This window comes from Acinonyx jubatus, chromosome F2, assembly GCF_027475565.1.
Source record: "Acinonyx jubatus isolate Ajub_Pintada_27869175 chromosome F2, VMU_Ajub_asm_v1.0, whole genome shotgun sequence".
In the NCBI taxonomy this organism is placed as follows: Eukaryota; Metazoa; Chordata; class Mammalia; order Carnivora; family Felidae; genus Acinonyx; species Acinonyx jubatus.
Window position 1 is genome coordinate 20,256,709 of NC_069394.1, and position 19,792 is coordinate 20,276,500.

At 40.1% G+C, this 19,792-nt stretch overlaps 1 protein-coding gene across 2 annotated transcripts in view; it reads right to left on the reverse strand.

Annotated features, from left to right (window-relative positions):
• Positions 1–419: 419 nt before the first annotated feature.
• Positions 420–19,792, reverse strand: part of COLEC10 (collectin subfamily member 10) — a 38,967-nt gene continuing 19,594 nt past the window's right edge. The window contains exons 2-6 of one of the 2 annotated variants that reach the window (XM_015072845.3): positions 18,141–18,212; positions 16,696–16,767; positions 6,634–6,687; positions 4,898–4,993; positions 420–3,047 (exon numbers count right to left, since the gene is read on the reverse strand). In XM_015072845.3, the coding sequence (XP_014928331.1) occupies positions 2,656–3,047; positions 4,898–4,993; positions 6,634–6,687; positions 16,696–16,767; positions 18,141–18,212 (686 nt within the window). In that variant the 3' untranslated portion in view covers positions 420–2,655. The remainder of the gene's footprint in view (positions 3,048–4,897; positions 4,994–6,633; positions 6,688–16,695; positions 16,768–18,140; positions 18,213–19,792) is intronic. The other variant, XM_053208259.1, reaches the window with a different exon arrangement.

Sequence of the window (19,792 nt, forward strand, 5' to 3'; positions counted from 1 at the left end):
GCTTTGGAAAGTAATCAAGAGAGATAATTTGAGTGCCCACTATCATGAGAGAATCATGAATGAGCTTCCATTTAACATGATCAGTAAACAGGCTGGAGAGAACACTGGAGAGAACACTGGATTGGCAGTTGTGATCAGCAGGTTGGTCTTGTTTTTCTCCCAAATGAATTGACTTTGGTAAATTGGTTAGTTTTCTTGGGTTTCAGTATTCTCGTTGTGAAAATGGCAGCAAAATGTCTTCCCTTCCTACTGCACAAAGCGTATCAGGACCAAATTAGAAATGGTGTGTAAGGGAATTTATTTTGCTATTTTGTAAAGCACATAGGGCTTCATAAAACTGAAGCAAGTTTTTAGTAAATCTAAATGTGTGGTACCTTAGACATTCTGTCATCTTCTCTTAAAAGCATTGGCAGCAAAGATGAGTCATTGAAAGAAATGTTTTAATAGTAACAATGATAATAATAACTAATAATAGTGCTTACAGTACACACAATAAATATTCATATTTCTGCCACTTAGAACAAATCAGAATATGGATCTCACTGCAAGTGACCTCTAAGCAATGCTTGCTGTCCATTCTTTCTCTCCTTTCTTCTTATTTCTTTCTTTTCCTCCAACTGTTTCTAGGTTCTTGTTCCTTAGGCTCCATCCAAGGTTACTGGCTTTGATATAGTTTCCTGCTTTGTAATTTTTATTAAACTGTCTTGCCTTCCAAATATCATATGCCACATTCTCAAAAGTCTGATTAAGTAACGAGTTTATTAACTCGATTAATGGCAAACCCTGGACAAATTCCTGTAATTGAGCTGAACTGATTGAAGTACAAATGGGAGACCTTGACTTTGATGTCATTGTATCCTAATGACATTCAACATGGTTAGAACCTTCAGAACTTTTCCTCAGAGGTGAGAAATGAAAAGTTCAGCCTTTTGGCTAGGAGACTGTTTTGTATAACTTAGATATTTGGGCTAAAAATGGACTGATTGCAGTATTTTCAAATATGGATATACATTATGAAGTTGCAGGTTTCTGACTTCTCTTGAAATATCAGAGCATGTAGGGATATTGGATCTTCCATAGGAAAAACAGCAGTGACTGAGGAGCAGCCGGTTTCTTTACGAGAATAAGCTGTGTTCAGCACTGGGATCCCCACCCGTTCCGCTTGATTTATTTATGTCATCTTGTATGGCCCCTGTAGGACCTGAGTCTGTGACTCTCAATAAACCCACAGAAATAACCTAATTAAATCTTATCTCATAACCAGTTAGTCAGGGGTGAAATCATGGACAGATGGTTGAAGGTGAACATATGTTGTTGATCTGTTTCTCTTATTTCATTAACCATTTTGCCAGCATTTTGAATAGTCTGATCATATGTCACAAACTATAACTGGCGCAGCAGTTTAGAAGGGGAAAAATCTAGAGTTTTGTTGACTATATTATTTTCAAATTTGAAACGAAAGCTGCTTTGAGTTTTGATTTGCAGTTCAAAGTAGAATTTTACCAGCTCAATAAATGTGAGTTCTAGGCAAGTTCCAAGCTCCACACCCACCACATTCCTATGATGTCAGAGCATGACAAAGAGCATCTCTGGTATGGGGTTTTTATAACATACAGTTACGGAAAGTAAAAGGTCTCCCATGAAATGTCACCGTAAGTGATATATTAGAGGCAAGAAGGAGAGGACTTAGCAATTTGACATTGGTAGCACCTTGAAGCTTCTAGAGTTTTCTGAAGGTTTCACAAACTCCTTCCTTTGTTCCCCATGCCTACGGGGAAGAAAGTTGATATGGATAAACCCAAGACACAGAAAAATGGAGCGATATTAGTAGCAAGGGGCAATTTAACAGGTTTACAAATAATACTGTTTGGGAAAAAATTCTCCCTTCCTTTTTTCTTTTCAATTTCTAAAGTTCCCCTTTCTTCAAATCAGAGTCAGAACCTGGAGCCCTAGGATTAAGTTGTGGGCCTACAGAAAGAGACCAAAGCAACTTCCTGGTAGATCTCAGTGAACGCTGTTAATCAGAAGCACAGTTCTCTGTGTGATTCCTTACGGTCTGGAACAGGTCATGGGCTAGAAGTTTCTCATACAGAGGCTTGGGGATGAAAATAATCTTATATCTGAGCAAACAAGAGGACCTTGCAAGTGTGGCTACAGGCATGGTGGGTGACCACTAAAAGAATAGGGGATCTCGGCTTCAAAGACAGATAACATCTCTGCACCCCTAGCAGAAGGCCTTCCCATGCATCTGGCTTTGAGCAAGGGTAAGTTAGCCAAATCGTCACCAACCAGCTGTCCAATTATCCACTGGGTTAAATGGACAGTGGTTTAGGAACCTAAGGAGAGACAGCGGAGCAAATGCCAAGAGAACACTTCATCTGACACATGGATAGCCACATTCTGCACAACTAGTAATTCAAACTCTCTCTCAGGATCCCTGTAACTCGGTGAGCTACTGACTCAATAATATACTGTGTATGGAAATGTTCAAGATCATCAGAGAAGACGACAGCAATGGAGATTCCAAACCTCAGTTCAGCATTTTCTACTTGTTTTGAGTCAGAATGAATTTGGCATAATTAGAAAGAAAAGGATGGATAAAAATAACTGCAATGGTAGTCGCAGAGAAAGAACAAATGTGTAGCACGAGGGAAGTTACTTTTTCTTCTTGACAAACTCACAGACAAAGTACATGGTAAGATGGCACTCTGTGTCATTCCATCTGCCTGAACTCAGCATTTCCACACAGTCCTCATGACCATAAGGGTCACTGGGCTCCCCCTCTCTCCAGTTGCTGTAGTTCTGCAGTGGAGTGTTGTCTGTGAACACATACTGTCCCTCCTTCTCAAGGTCGTTCACCCCGATGAACACCCGGAAGAAGCCACTCTTGGCGACATAGTCGGCAATGAGGGTGTTGGCAGCTTCGTCCTTTGGCATGGCCAGCATTCCACCCCGGATCCGGCAGTGGGTCAGGGATTCCCGATAGTTCTTCTCCTCCTGCACGATGTAGTAGAATTTCTCCTCAGTTTCCCTAATCCCTGCGATGACTTGGCAGAGAGGAAAAGATGAGCACGATTATGTATCTCAAAAAGGGAAAAAGCAAGTATATAATATTGCTGTGATTAAATTCGTGTATTCGATGTTCAACAATTATTTTGCAAGCCCCTAGTATGAGGTAGGCACTGGTTTAATATTTTTATCACCCTCGTAGTTATCAAATGGAGAACAAAGCCTTCCCATTTGCCCTCCTTGTCCTTCTTCCTTAACTTCCCACACGACTGTGAAGAAGAGACTGTTTTGACAAAGACTTGTCATATGAACTGCGCTGAGCTCCTCTCAGACTGTTCTCCCATCCTACTTTACGCTCTTCCATACAGAGTCCAACAGCCTGTCCTTCTCTCTTCCACTTCAATGACTTTTATGCCTGGGAAGTCTTCTCACTGATTTACCTGGAAAACTCCTTGTCAATTAGATCTAAGTGGAAGTATTTTCTCCTGTACGAGCTTTTCTAACATTCCCACACAGACACAGGGCTCTTGTGCACCTTCCCCGCGTTTCCACTGCTCTTGGCTTTTTCTCTTGTGTATCCCTCAGTGCCTTCCAGTCTAATGATTTGTCTGTATGTCTCGTGTACTAAACTATGAGTGTCTTGAGGACAATGTCTGTGTCTTTACCACTCTGTAGGCTCAGAGCCTGCAATAGTGCCCAGGATGGTAAAAGCTTATCAAGCGGATATTGGAATAATGCAGAAATGTGTCCGTTTGGGGCCGAATTTCTGGGCTATGAACGTGTACATAGATTGAAATTGTCCATAGTTCACTCCAGATACATGAAGTACTGAGCTACTGAATAAGATTCAGGGCAGAATTGGGGACTCAGAATCATCCTGAGCTCATAATATGGTAAATATGTTTTAGGCTTCAGGGACATCTGCATATATTTCTTAGGGTCTATAAATTAAAATTTGCCAAGAAATCTGTGACCATGCCAATATAGATCAAAAACTGTTGCTCTGTGTTGAACCTCAAGGGTCTGGGGTTTTCATGAGAATCCAAGTCATGTCAGAGACAACATCTCTAAGAGTAGTTTACAAGATGAAGAGGAACACAGATGGTATATGTGTGTTTCTAATAATGTACAACAAACATAGTTGGATTACAGTAAATAAAAGTGTAGCAAAGGAAACCAATTTCAACTGTAACTACCATAGATTCTTCATTCATACTGTCTCCGAAGAGAACACATAGGCCCTACTTTAAGGGTTTCACCGCTAACTACAATGGGGAAATGGACCAGGGATAACAAAAATGGCTAGCGTGGGAAGTTGCACAGTTCTGAGAAACACGTAATGATCTGTTGGTTTGTATTAAGGGTAGAGGAATCAGTGAAACCCACAGTCAAATCCCCGCTCCCCTGTTAATTAGTTCTGTATCTATGGGCAAGGTAATTTCTCTAAGCTTCAGTGTAAACATAATACCCACATGGCGATCACTATTTCAAATTCTCAAGAAAGTAGCTATTGTTTTTACTATTACTTCTCTTTTCTGAGATGCTAACTCTGTTGGATTCTTCCTGTCCTTTTTTATTCTTAAGGCATGGCTTGTTAAACTCTGCCCTTTTCTCCATTCCCTTTTCTCCAAAAAGTATCTTTTTCTATCCATAGGCAAATGAATGTATTATGTATGAATATATGTAGGTAGTGTCCTGGAGTCTGAAGGGATAATTAGCATTTGAGAGACCTGCAAAGTGGTGACACTATCTCAGTAGGCCTTTGCCTGACCCAAGGTATTTGCCGCTAAAATACTGGAAATACTTTGGAATTGTATTCTTGAATACTGGAATTACAGTGTTGAAAGAGGTTGAATTGACAGCATAAAGCAAAAGAGGATATACTCACCATTCTTGACAAACTTCATAGATGTCTTGAGGCGAGCAACACTAATATCCAGTTGTCCAACAACTTTCCGGTATCTTCCACAATCACAGACAGTGCCTTTGAAATGACAAAAACTGTGAATTCATGTTGAAGTACACATAGTTCAGTTGGAAAGGGCAATGACTCCCTTCTCAATATTTACTATCATCTTTTCCTAGTCTGGCTGTGTCTTTCTGTGAATGGCTATAATTTTAGTCTTTTATTTAAAACAAAGTTTCCAGGGGCGCCTAGGTGGCTCAGTCGGTTAAGCGGCCGGCTTCGGCCTGGGTCATGATCTCGCGGTCCATGAGTTCGAGCCCCGCGTCGGGCTCTGTGCTCTGACCGCTCAGAGCCCGGAGCCCGTTTCAGATTCTGTGTCTCCCTCTCTCTGACTCTCCCCTGCTCATGCTCTGTCTCTCCCTGCCTCAAAAATAAAAAAATAAGAAAAATAAAAAATAAATAAGTAAAACAAAGTTTCCAATTGACATTGTCTTCAGGAATTTACAGAATATCTTTTGAAGTATTTTGGATGAGATAAAACACAGCCCTAAGCCAGATTTTTAAAGTGAAGAGTAAATTGTGGCAAACCACTGCACACACACTGTGGACCACTTGGCATTTTTGTTGAACACAGAATGTGCCCATCCAATCTCAAAATAGAATCTTTACAGCTTTCTTAAAACAAACTTCTAGCCAGTCTTCTCTTCTGTTACTGCATTGCTCACTGGCTCACACAACTCTCCCAAGACAGGAGAAAACTTTCATGATGAAATCGAATGGTAATTTTGATTATCCATTTCAAGTATAGCTTGAATGATCCTTGAATGTTTCAAGGACTAAATTTAAATCTTGTGAATAGATTCAACTTATAATTTCAAGAGGCAGTCCCCCCATTTGTGGATTAACTCTGATTTTAATTTCCACCATTCATTCCCGCTTTGCTCATTTACCTTTTCAACTACCTGCTGATGCTGAGGCAGAGAAAGAATTGTAAGGGAAGTGATGTGAAATTCAAATGATTCCCTTTTTCTATTTAATGGCTGCTTCGTGTAATCAGTTCCTTTTGCCTTCTTTTTTGGCAATCGAGAAGCAAAAAAATCTTATTAGCCAAAGGGGGGGAAATTTGTGGCTTTATTTATCCGTGTTCACAGTTAAATATAAGGAATTTAAAACAGTTCTTACAATTAGTCTTCACTGCACCTCTGTGAGCTCCCCTCGAAGCAATCTACCTACTTTCCCTGCACAGAGCATTGGAAACAAAACTCTTTCAGGAGGAAAGAGAAGACTTTCTGGCCACCGAAGGTGTGTCCTGTACCCATGGGGTCTCTCTGGATCAGGCCAGTTTGCTGCGGGCCTCCCCTCCATTTGGTTGAGATGCTGGTGGAATGCAGGGAACGCCGCTTCGGTCCCACTGCCACGGCCACAGTGGATTTTCCTCTGGCTCTGGGAGAATGAGGGCTGCTTCCTGATGTGCTGGGTTTGCTTCTCCCACTAAGCATGACTGGGATGGAATGTGCCATCACTCCCTTCCCCAGGGCTTGGAAAGTCACCAGCAGATGGAAAGGAAAGTTCCCTTCTTTCCTTTCCCCCAGCCCGAGTAAAACCAGGTTAAGCACCGAGAGGACTATTTTTTTCTTTCATAAAAATGTATTTATTTTTAAAGATGAATATATTTGGAATGATGCCAGACATTGAAGAGAAAAATGAGCAAGCCTTACCTGCTTTGCCTTTTCCTCCTGGGATCCCTGGCAAACCCTTTTCCCCTTTGTCACCTGAATAAAAACAATCACCATGAAAAGAACAATGAACTAAAATGGCAGATTGTTTCTGGCAGACAATATCTTATACACCTAAAATCATAGGAAACAGTTTTTGAATTTCACTTGTAGTGTCGCCAACTAATATTCTTTGGTTTTATGTAAATAATTTGATTTTGCGTTGGCTGCACAGGTACGACTAATCAAACAAGTCATCATTTATTTAGATTGAATGTAGAATTCCGATAGAATGGGTAGGGAACATTTAAATTTGTGTCACCTGCCCTACTAACGTGGCCTTCTGAGAAAGGCTAATACAATGCTCTGCATATTTTTAACTTTAAAAGCACCATTGTTTTGTATACCTGGATCAGTTGATTAGCACATTGTGGTGCCCCAATTCTCCCATATGGCTTCACCCTTGGCTTCTCAAAAACATATATTGTGCTTTTCCAATTTAATTCAAATATTTACTATTTATTACTTACACTGTGCAAGACAAAAGGCTTGGTACTTTGAGAAGGTATAAAGAGAGACAAGATTAAACTTCTGACTTGAAGGGGTTTATACATTTTGGAAAAGATGTGATGTATGCAAATATCTGTAATATAAAACTGTGTCAAATATATTACGCCAAAATATCAACCTTGATAATTTTCTCTTCTGCTCTTCTTTGTATGTGTCCATTTTCTTATTCAGTCAGAGGCATCCACAAAATAACTCTCAGAGAATCAGGAGTATTAAAGCAGAGAGGAAAAAATGTTGATTTTTTTTTTTCAACTTCAAAATAAGCCCTTGAAGCCTACATCAGACACAATAATTGAAAGCAAAAGCTTTTGATTTCCAAGAGGAAATGTTTGGCTGAAGTTCTTGAGAATCAAAAGAGAAGACCCTGATAGAATTAAAATAGAGTTTATGCTTCAATGGTGAACTAGAAAAAGAAAGAAAAAAAAAAAAGGAATTTGGGAGGGATGAATATAGGGTGAAGGTCATCCAGGCCAGAAGGGTATGGGGCTTATCTCTGTAGGAGTTTGGTGAGTCCAGGGAATTAGTTATGTGCCCCAAAGGGGCAATATGAATGGAAATGGAGTCAGCATGAAGGTTCTACCTAACCCCATCCTTTACCAGCAAAAGGGAAAAAAATGGGAGCCACTCTAAAACCCGTAGGGTGGCCCATGTTGCCTGCTCATTAGCTATTCTTTTCATCACTGTCTGCTGAGTGCCTTTCATTAAGAGTCCTGTACATATTGGGGGCACCTCAGTGGCTCAGTCCGTTAAGCGTCCCACTTTGGCTTGGGTCCTGATCTCACAGTTGGTGAGTTCGAGCCCGGTGTCAGGCTCTGTGCTGACAGCTCAGAGCCTGGAGCCTGCTTCAGATTCTGTGTCTCCCTCGCTCTCTGCCCTTTCCCCACTCTCACTCTGTCTCTTTATCTCTCTCAAAAACAAAGATTAAAAAAAAAGGAGTCCTGTACGTATTGACTGTTGATCTTTCAGGAAAGCCCGCTTGCCCAGGCCCCAGGAATTTGCTGAACATTTCCAAATTGACCCATGTGGACACTTCTTTTTACAGGGATGCCAGACATTCACAGGCTCCCCAAAGAGAAAAAGCAGTCCTTGAAACCCAAAATGCAATTTAAGTGTGTAGGAGGAAGCCTCAGAACTTGCACTTGAATGAAATAAGGCAATGATGAAACCCATGACAACAGAATGTGATAAATGCTGTAAGAGAGACATTGAACATTGGACAGAGATAACATCCTCTGGTTGGGGGAGGTAGACGAGGCAGTACTTCAGCTGGAGGGATGAAGAAGACAGCACTGGAGCTTGGTTCTGGAGAACTTCAGCAGGTGAAGATGGGAGCAAGTTAGGGGACAATGTCCAACAGAGGTACACTGGAAGAAGCATGGGAAACATGCCATGCACCCTGATGAGGAAGACTGATCTGCTCACACCTAAGTTGTGTCCTGCAAATGCCTCCATTTCTCTTTTATGTAAATTGTTAAAGGTAAAAATAGAATTTGAGGACATATTAATGGAAGAAAGGAATATGCCTTTGCTAAGTGCCAATCATTTTGTAAGTACTGTTCCAGATACTTTATAGATATTCATATTATTATAGATATTATCAAGTTAAATCCATTAAGCTAGCTATTATCATTATCTTTATTCTACAACTGAAAGAATGGAAGATCCTGGAGGCAAAATAACTTGTTCATGGACATCTAGCAATTCAGTGGCAGTGCTGGCATTTTTGACTCCCTAGTTCATGGTGCTTCCCAAATGAGTGAACCAATGATTTAATGAAAGGAAGTGAAGTATTCAAAAAATGCTGTCAGTAGTTGAAAGGCATGCCAAGTCCTTGTCACCACGAGACACAATATGGACTTAAAAGTTCATATGAATATAGTTTAATATGCTATCTTTTTAAAACAGTGTGTTTTCTTTATATGTGGATCCCTTTCAATTCAACATGGGCTGAAAGTTGACTCTAGTCCTGCTATCATCCTAGTTCTGGGCTAAACCCAGTGGTGGACATTAAAGAAGCCTAAATGGAGTATTTGCTTTATAAAAGTAATGGGGTTTTAAGGAAAACAAAGCACACATCGCAGACCAAGGAAATGGGACACGATCACTATTACCTACTCACAGAATGAAATAAAGGAAATGCCTGCTGGGTTTTTGGCCAAGATGGCCGTGGATCCGGGCAGAGAAGATGTTCACTGAAGCAAGAGCCTTCAGCTGGATCCTAATAATGTGGAAAACGGATTTTTGAATTGAAAAATGGCATTTTTTGGAAGCATATAAGTTTACAGATGTAAGCACTGTGACTACTTTCCAGTATTTTCCCATGAATGTCTTTCCTTTTTTGACAGATGGGAAAGTCAAACCAGTGTGGTAGAGTGAACAACCAAGGCAGTCTGAAAAACCAGGACTTCAATCCTGGCTCTGCCGCTCACTAGCTAAACGTGCCCAGGTTACTTAATTTCTTTAAGCCTTTGTTTCTTCATTTTTTAAGTGAAAATAATGGCACCTAAAATCAGAAGATTATTAAGGAGGATTCATTGGATAATGTCATCTTATCATGGGATTAGCTCTGTGCTTAAGCCATAGAGGCTGCTCAACCAATGTGAGCTTCTGCCAAATACTTAGCTGGTTCATGGAGGATGTGGGCTTACAATGCCTGTTTCCTGAAAATGAATTCAGGTTTAAGGCCATACACAAAAACTTATTTTGGCCCATGAGTGGGAACGTGTCAGTAATAACTGTCTTAAGCTTGAAGAATTAGAGGTTGTATTTAAAAAACAAACAAACAAAAAAATCATAATGCTTCCACTGTAAAAGGATTATTGACCTTAAGTAAAAACATTTATTTTGCTATGAGGTTGAATTTGCCTGTACTAAATCATTCTCTCTTATTCCTAAAATGAAATATTGACATCCAGAAAGCTACCTTGTCCACGCAAGTGACAACATTAAGGTCATCCCAGAAAGTTGAGATTAATCTGAGTCAGTGAAAAATTTAGAAGAGCCCCTGACAAAATGAGGACAATAAATTTCAAAGTACAGATTAAAAATGAAATTAATCCAGGTGAGCCAGAACACTAAACCTCAATTTTTTTTAAACTCCGAGACATGCTCATAAATTTTGATGGCATATCTCTGGAAGAGAAAGAAATTAGTGAATGGTGGAAATTGATGTTAAGGGACAGTAGTACTTATAGAAACAAAGAGTCAAAAAGAGGGCCACATCACAGGAAATAAAATATTTTATCATTCACGTTTTCCTTCTTAATGCAAAAAACATTTAGAAAGTTTCCACTGTACAATAGGCACTAGGATAAAAATGATTAAAAGGTAGGGTCCCCACATAGAGCTTATCTTTAAGCGAATAGAGCCAGTAAATCTTTCATTCATTTGTTCTTCCAGAAGTTCACAGTCTAGAGGGGGCAAAAAAGACAAGCTAATAAACCATGACAGTGAATAAAGTAATAACGGTATGCAGGTATGGAATTGTCTTGACGAAGATAAGGTTAGTTAACCCTATAATTTCCAGACTGTTACTTATTCAACATTTGTGGAAATTCATCCACTGAGGCTCAGAAAATCACTGAACTCGACTCTTCATCATCTCTGTTATCTACCACCCTCCCAAGACACATTGTCTTATTCTACGAAAGGTTTAAGACTTGATTCAAGATCACAAACTCCAATTCCCCTAGCTGGAGCCTCATCTGTGTTTGACACACTTAAATCTGGAAAATGAAGTCTTGAATTCTGGACGTGTTCATGAGCGTGACTCTCCCTCCGCCTCCACTTCTGCTCATCTCCAGGGAAATACTTAGGATCTCAACCTTATTGAACATGGCTGTATCTCAGAAATCTTGAAGTCTGGCATCCCACTTTCTGGCTACATCTTTCCTTCTCTTAACTAGTTGCTACATGAAACTGACATAGCCAGGGGCAGATCCATGATTCATTTTATCTGAAACTTATACAATTCGGGGAGCCCTGTTTAAGAAAAATAATACACAATTACAAATAGAAAAGTGGTATAAAAATGAATACTTATAAGAAATAAAAACAAATCATTAAACTTTAAAAGTAGGCAAACACCACAAAATTCACTAATAATCATAACACTTTAATTAATAAATTTGTGCCTCTATAATTCTTTTTTCATACCTATGGCCTGCATATGTTTGGCTGCTTTCATGAGTATCCAATTGACCTCGCACTATTTATCGATAAATGCGTCATTTCCCATTGCCAAGTAATGTCAACTTTGCATAAACCAAATTTAGGAGTCTGTTTCTGCATATTCCATTCCCTTTCATTGGTGTATTTAACAATCTCTGCATAAATTAACACTATCTTGATGGATGTAGCTTTAAAATAAATGTTTAAATTCAGGCTCCCAGCTTTGTTTTTCTTTTTTAAGATTGTCTTTGGGTATTCTTGGCGCCTTTCATTTCCAAATAAATTTTGAATTGGCTTATTAAATTCCAAGAGAGCTGCTTCTGGGATGTTGATGGAGATAACATTGATCGATACATAAATTTGGGGATCAAGTTAACAATATTGATCATCTTAACGATATTGAGTGTTTCAAGCTCTGAATGTAGTTTTAGTTCCATTTTTTCAAACATTCATTAATTTCTCTCATTATCATTATGTATTGTTTGTTGAAGAAGACTAAGCACCTTCTTTTTTAGCTTTGTTTCTAGATATTTAAGAATTTTAATGCTGTAATAAGTGGCATCATTTTAATTTCATTTTTAACTGTTTCTGATATGTAGAAACAAAATTGATTTTGGTGTGGCTGAACTGTGTAAAAAACTTAATACAAATAGTTAATCTGTAGATTCTTTTTTTTTTTTAATTTTTAAAATTTTATTTTTGAGACAGAGAGAGAGAGAGAGCAGGGCAGGGGCAGAGAGAGAGAGGGAGACACAGAATTCCGAAGCAGGCTCCAGGCTCTGAACTGTCAGCACAGAGCCTGACTCAGGGTTTGAACCCACGAACCATGAGGTTGTGACCTGAACCAAAGTCAGACGCTTAACCAACTGAGCCACCCAGGCACCCCAATCTGTAGATTCTTTTGTATTTTCTGATCATGCAGTCACATCATCTGCAAAAAATGGCCCTTTTATTTCTTTGTTTCCAATGATTGTGATTCTTCTCTCTCATGCTTGCAGCTTTACTCTAGCTAGAACCACTGCTATTATGCTGGTTAAAATTGGTGATGAGGGCTCCAAATCTCAGGAGAGAAGTTTCATTATTCGAGGTTTCATTATTGAGTATGATTTTTTTTTTAATTTTTTTTTCAACGTTTATTTATTTTTGGGACAGAGAGAGACAGAGCATGAACAGGGGAGGGGCAGAGAGAGAGGGAGACACAGAATCGGAAACAGGCTCCAGGCTGTGAGCCATCAGCCCAGAGCCTGACTTGGGGCTGGAACTCACGGACCGCGAGATCGTGACCTGGCTGAAGTCGGACGCCTAACCGACTGCGCCACCCAGGCGCCCCTGAGTATGATTTTTAATGGGTTTTTGTTGCTGTTTTTGATGTTCTCTTTCATATTGAATATGTTACCCTCTATTTCTAGCTTGCTAATAGTTTTTGAAACGTGAATGGGTTTATGTTTAATTCAGTGTTTTTCAGAATTTCTGGAGTTCTAACTGAAAATGTTGATTTTTGAAATGAAAAAGAGTACCATTTTCCTGGGCCACCCTTCTTTGGCAGGCCTTGAATACCAACTCAGTTTGAGCAACTTTCTGCTTGAGCTTCTTAGTCTCATAGTGCTGCCTCGCTCATGAATTGATGAACAACTTGAAAGGAAAATTAGAATAGAATGTATAGCTCATCTTACTGTGGTTCCCTTCTCCTCCAGATCAAGACCCTAAAGTCCTATTCAATTTGGTACCTCTCCCATTTGTTTTGTCTTGTGGTTTTTTCTTTTTCCTTTCTTTTTTTCTTTTTTTAATTTTTTGGTGGTGGTTGTTTGCTTTTTTTTTTTCCTTTTTTTTTTTTGACTCAGGTAGTCATTCTTTTTTTCTTTTTGATTTTTTTTAACGTTTATTTATTTTGAGACAGAGAGAGACAGAGCATGAACGGGGGAGGGGCAGAGAGAGAGGGAGACACAGAATCGGAAGCAGGCTCCAGGCTCTGAGCCAACAGCCCAGAGCCCAACGCGGGGCTCGAACTCATGGCCCAAGAGATCGTGACCTGAGTCAAAGTCCGACGCTTAACCAACTGAGCCACCCAGGTACCCCTCCTTTTGATTTTTTTAATGTTTACTTACTTTTGAGAGAGAAAGAGAGAGACAGAGTGCAAGCAGGGGAGGGACAGAGAGAGAGGGAGACACAGAATCTGAAGCAGGCTCCATGCTCTGAGCTGTTAGCACAGGGCCCTACATGGGGCTCAAACTCACAAACAGGGAGATCATGACCTAAGCCAAAGTTGGATGCTTAGCTGACTGAGCCACGTGGGCGCCCCTTAGGTAGTCATTCTTAAAGGATTAATGCAAGTGAATTTCTCATGACTTATAGCAGAAATCTGGCTTTTGTTTTATTATTAATGATGTAAGAAATTTCTTTCACCTTTACAACTTATTATTGATGATGTATGTAAATTAAGAATATTGTCAAATTTGAGAACACCTCTGTAAAGTCTTTTCCATATAGGAGCTGTTGGATTTAGAAAAATTTTCCACAGCCTCTCTCTTGCCCTGTACATTTCAAATGTTGTTTCTTTTCTGCAACTCACACATTTCTTGTGCTGGGGTCCCAAGACACATTCTTGTGATGATTGGATCTCTGCACTTTTTCATCATGACTTCAGATAGATCTGTGCAGTAAGTGGTAGGAATATTCTTGGAAGCTATTCCTACACTGAAATTGTTAGCAATAACTTAATTGTACCTGGAAGTAACTGCACACTATGTAAGTATATCCCATGAAGTCCAAACTAAATGTTTCTTTCCCCCACTCAGATTCCTCTTGGCAAGCTCCCTGAATACTTGTGTCCACTCCCATAAGCAGCTGACACAAAGAGAAGTCTGATGGAAGGAAGCTGGAGCAGAGGGAGACAGTAGGGGCACCTGTGTGGCTCAGTCAGTTAAGTCTGACCTAGATTTCAGCTCAGGTCATGGTCTCATGGTTTGTGAGTTCGAGCCCTGCATCAGGCTCTGTGCTGACAGTGTGGATCTTGCTTGGGACTCTCTCCTTCTTTCTCCCTCTCAAAGTAAATAAACAAACTTTTTTTTTTTTTTAAAGGAAGGAGACAGTAGTGTTAACCTGCGCATTCTTGATAAGGACAATACCAGTTCAAGGATATAAAAGTCGGTTCTAGAAGGGTGAAAAATCTTGCTCTCTTTTATATATAAAGCACAAATATACACATAATACATAATAGGTATATAGTCCATGGATGGTATTAAAAATTCATTGGGAAGGGCAATTAGAAAAAAAATACGCATAAAAAGGCTTGTAAGGGGGGAAATAGTTTTGTTTTGTTTGTTTGTTTGTTTGTTTGTTTGTTTTTATGTTGAGGGGTACTATTTTAACCAATTGAGGATAAATGCCTTACTTCACAAACTTTCCCAAGCCATACGGACATGTGCACCCATTGCTAAGGCTCCTTGTCAGGGTCTTGGGAAGGACCCAAATAAGTGTGGGGCTCCAAAGCCAAACTTCATTCGTTTCATGGTAAAACCACCCCAAATGCATAAAATGGGAAGAGTCATAATCTCTGAGGAGTCCACGTAGCTCTTCCCCAACTATGAGAATTTCAGTCACAGGCAAACATACACTATAAGCCACGGGATAAAAAAAAAGCACAGCACTTTCTTTTCAGTGGCACTACCCTCTGTTCCTGCCCTCAAATGCAGCTGAGGGAAAATTCTCAAAGGAATGAGTTGGAAAAGGATGGGAGAGAGGAGATAACCCAGCTCCAGGATGAATGGAGAGGGACGGCAGCCTCTCTCCCGCTGCGCCAGTTCACCCCTCAAGAACGCACCTCTGGTGACCGGGAGCACAATATTGATTATGCCGCTGCTGGAGACGCGGATGGCAGGAAGGCTCCTGGGTACACATCCAGATTGCAGAGTGCCATCGCCTGTGGCACTGGGTTTCCCCGGATCTGTACCTTTGCACTAGCATCTCTTGCCTCCCCGTCAAATGTCTTTCCCTCCATTTCCATACACATGTCACCGCTCCTCAAGACCTAGGTAGGTTTCTTTATATCAGTCAGGCCTTCCTCTCCCACCTGGCTCCTATAGTAGTCTTTTAGTTATTCAGAATTATGATTCTTTCTGAGCAAGTCCCGTCTTCCCAAATAGTCTATGAACTTCTTGCAAGAAAATTGTGATTCTCATTCAGCTTGGTATCTTCAAACCAAGTGGAACAAAGCATGAACTGCTGACCATCAGGAACAGTTAGAACCTGCTGTCATTGTGGGGCTTTATAAGAAGACAGTAGGGAGGAGTGCTCAGATGATAAAGAGGAAGCCACTCCTATTGTATAAGAGGAAAGCAGTAATGTTGTGCAGGATGGGGACAGGATGCAAAACAAAAGAAAATACATACATACACTCAAAGCTTCTAACCTGTTAATAAATTCCAGATGAAGAATCTTTATTATTTCATTCAGTTTAAGAAAGAAAATTCCAGGGGCGCCTGGGTGGCTCAATCCGTTAAGCATCCAACTTCACCTCAGGTCATGATCTCACCGTTCATGGGTTAAAGCCTTACGTTGGGCTCTGTGCTGACAGTTCAGAGCCTGGAGCCTGCTTCGGATTCTGTGTCTCCCTCTCCCTCTGCTCCTCCCCTGCTCATGCTCTGTCTCTCTGTCTCTGTCTCTGTCTCTCTCAAAAATAAATAAACATTAAAAAAATTTTTTAAAGAAAATTCTACTGCCCTTCACTGCATTGAGTTTTAGGAATAATTGTTTTCTGTTACTGAACATGCATCATGATGGTGATACCCATTTTAATTGTATCAAGGATTACAACCAGCAGATCCCAGGAAATAGTTCAATGTAGAGACCACCAATACTATTTTTTTAATTAATTAATTAATTTATTTATTTATTAATTTTGAGAGAGAGAGAGAGCATGCATACAAGCAGGGGAGGGACAGAGAGAGAATCCCAAGCAGGCTCCACGCTGTCAGCACAGAATCTGACGCAGGGCTGGAACTCACGAACCATGAGCTCATGACCTGAGTCGAAATCAAGGAGTCAGCTGCTTAACGGACTGAGCCACCTGGGCGTCCCAAGGCTACCAGAACTTTATGTTTGATTCTGTCCCTGAATTTCTGTTTAGTTTTGTTCAAGCCCCTTATTTATTTTTTAGACACATTGTTTATGTAAAGAAGGAATAGCCAAGATATGAAGAAAGAAAAAACTCATATTTTAAAAGAAAGACAAGGGGTCATTTTCATGATACAGAACGTTTTGGAATATATCAAGGGTATGCTTGATTTGCCTTAAATTACCACTGGAGGAAAGAAAAATGCAGCTTACCCTTCTTGCCAATGGGCCCGGTCTTGCCAATGTTGCCCTGGTCTCCTGCATCACCCAGCTCCCCCTTAATTCCTGAAAAGCAAAGCATGTGTCATCTTTACATCCTAAGGTTTTAAATTCCCTTTGAAGATGTGGCTAGTACATGATATCCGCTTGAAGGAAATACAAAAAGCATACTCTTCTGTCTGTGGTATGGAACATATATCCTATGTTTTATTATCTATCTTAATAGCATTGTAGTGTATATACGAAAACTAAATGTGGGTAAGAATGACAATCCTGGACCGAATGGTATTGAAATGTTTACTGATACGATATTCCTAAAAGGTCTATAGCAGAGGATGTCTAATCTAGAGGTCAAATAAGGGGCTGAGTGGAAGAATTCTTGAGTTTTATTCTAATTCTGTTCCTTTCTAGATCCTTTTGGGCTTCACTTGGGAATTCTGTTTCCTCCCTATTTCAAAACAAGATTTGACTATCTTAGCCATTTTTAAGAAGGGGAGAGAATGTATAATCGTAAAACTTCATGATCAAGGGGACATCAGAGATTGCCCTACTGAGTTTTTACCCCCCAAAAATATGATCGGGATCATGATTTCCTCCAAAATTATCAGTTTTGTTTTTTTTCTACGATGACCTAAAAAACATTTACCAGTAATAAAGCTGTATAATTTTGCAAGTGATTGTACATAATTATAGAATATTATACATATTTATAGAATAGGAAGAGTATAAATCAGCATTTCTCAAACTGAGGTTTCAAAAGCTTGTGAGTCTTTTCTTCTCTTTAACTTGCTAAAGATTTTGAAGTCAGTGGTCTAGGGCCACCACCTTGTAACAGTTGATGGAGAATATGTCCAGTGCTTGGAAGACACACACTTAGACACCACAATCCAGAAGCTATGTATTGGTTAAGCCACTCTTGGCGTTATGAGTAAAAACACTCCCTAATGGCCTTTGTGTCATTCTCATCTTCCTTTGCCCTGTTCCTCCCACTCCATCGTCTACTGACAGATCTTAGAAAGGTGAGTAAGCCAATGGATCAGTCAACTCTTTCTGTTCTTCTCATCCCCCTCCTTACACTCTAGGTCAGCCAAAAGGAGTTGCTTAGCAGTGGATTCTGAGAAAAGACACAGCTATGAACCCAGCTGTGTTTCTAAAACTCGTGGTTTCTTAGATATTTCTGGAGACTGCTCCTCCCTAGGTCTCCTGGAATACCCCACCCCTGCTCATCCTAAGGAGGCAGCCTGAGAAATGTGTGGTGACTTATTGACAGCCACTGTCATAGGAGCTCTCTGGTAGCAAGTACATTCATATCTGAAGTACCTTTCATTCATCTTTGGAGCCAACAGTGTTCCAAAAGCTGCCAATCTCCAGGACAAGGCCAGTAGAGAGAGGAAAGCAATTCTAATATTACAGTGTCACATTCACATCATTGCACTTACCTTTCGGGCCCATGCGTCCCACTTTGCCATGTTTCCCCTCCTCTCCTGGATCTCCCTTTTCGCCATCATCTCCTTTGGAAATGGAAAATGAATGAGTGGAGCAGCTCGAATAATAACATAGCACATCCTCCCCAGGATATGGTGGTGAACATGGTTGGAATCCATTCCTCAGCCAAGGGCTTGCCTTATAACTCTGATGTGACTATGTTCATGGGCCCACATAGACTGGACAGTCAGGGAAAGAGAGGACACTTCTGGTATCTTTACTCTTTCACTTTTCACACGCTGTTGGGGAAGGTCATTAAAGGGATGTGACCACCCATTGACCTCTGAACCAGACCCAGGAAATCAGTTAAAAGCTACTCACCCCTTTTCCTATCTTGCAATGTATGACCACCATTCCCACAGTGGGAGCCATTTCAAGGATGCAGCTTTGACAGAGTGAGGTGTTGTTGAGACCATCTGGCAGGTATATGTGACTGAACCCTGAAAAGGCATCTATATAAACTTTTGAGATTCTGGCAGGCAGGTGTAGAAACTTTCTTGTCTTACCACCACTGAAGACAAGCCTCATATGTAACTTCCCTTGCTTATTCACATCACCACCTACCAATCTGGAGTGGTCTGCCTCTTTCCTTCATCTCCCCTTGCTCTCAGTATAGGTAGGATAGGAGGGCAGTTTCAAATTTTTCCCAAGAAATTCTCAAGTTTGCAAACCTAGCTAACTGTTTGAAGAAATGTCTTTGCTGGTGAATTCCTGAGAAGTTTGCAAATCTTTTTTTTTTTAATGTTTATTTATTTTTGAGAGAGAGAATGTGCATGAGTGGGGTAGGAGCAGAGAGAGAGAGAGGCAGAGAGGGAATCCCAAGCAGGCTCCACACTGTCCGTGTAGTCAGATGTGGAACTCGATCTTACAAACCATGATATCATAACTTGAGTCCAAATCAAGAGTTGGATGCTTAACCAACTGAGCCACCCACGCTCCCCTCTTTTTTTTTTAACTGAAGTATAGTGGACAATTTTATGTTAGTTTCAGGTATACAAGTCTGATCTGTCAAGTCTGTAGGTCATGTTACGCTTGCCACAAGTGTAGCTACCATCTATCACCATACAAACTATTACAATACCATGGACTATATTCCTTATGCTGTACCTTTCATCTCTGTGATTTATTCATTTCATGACTGGAAGGAAGCCTGTATCTCCTATTCCCCTTCACCCATTTTTCCCATCTCCCCACCTCCTTTCCTTTTGGGAACTACCAGTTAGTTCTCCATATTTACATCTGTTTCTGCTTTTTGTTTGCTCATTTTTTTTGCTTTTTAGGTTCTACATTTAAGTAAAATCATATGGTATTTGTCTTTTTCTGTCTGACTTATTTTACTTAACATAATTCTCTCTAGGTCTATCCATGTTATTGCAAATGGCAGGATCTCACTCTTACTTATGGCTGAGTAATATTCCAGTGTGTGTGTGTGTGTGTGTGTGTGTGTGTGTGTGTGTATCATATCTGGCATGACAAGTCTTTATTTTTATAGTGAATTTGGCCAGTTCTGGAAGCATGTACATGTTCAAACGTGTATATTGATGTGTAATACATATATAAATAATATTCTATACTTATATATAATTATCTAAATATATACAAATTA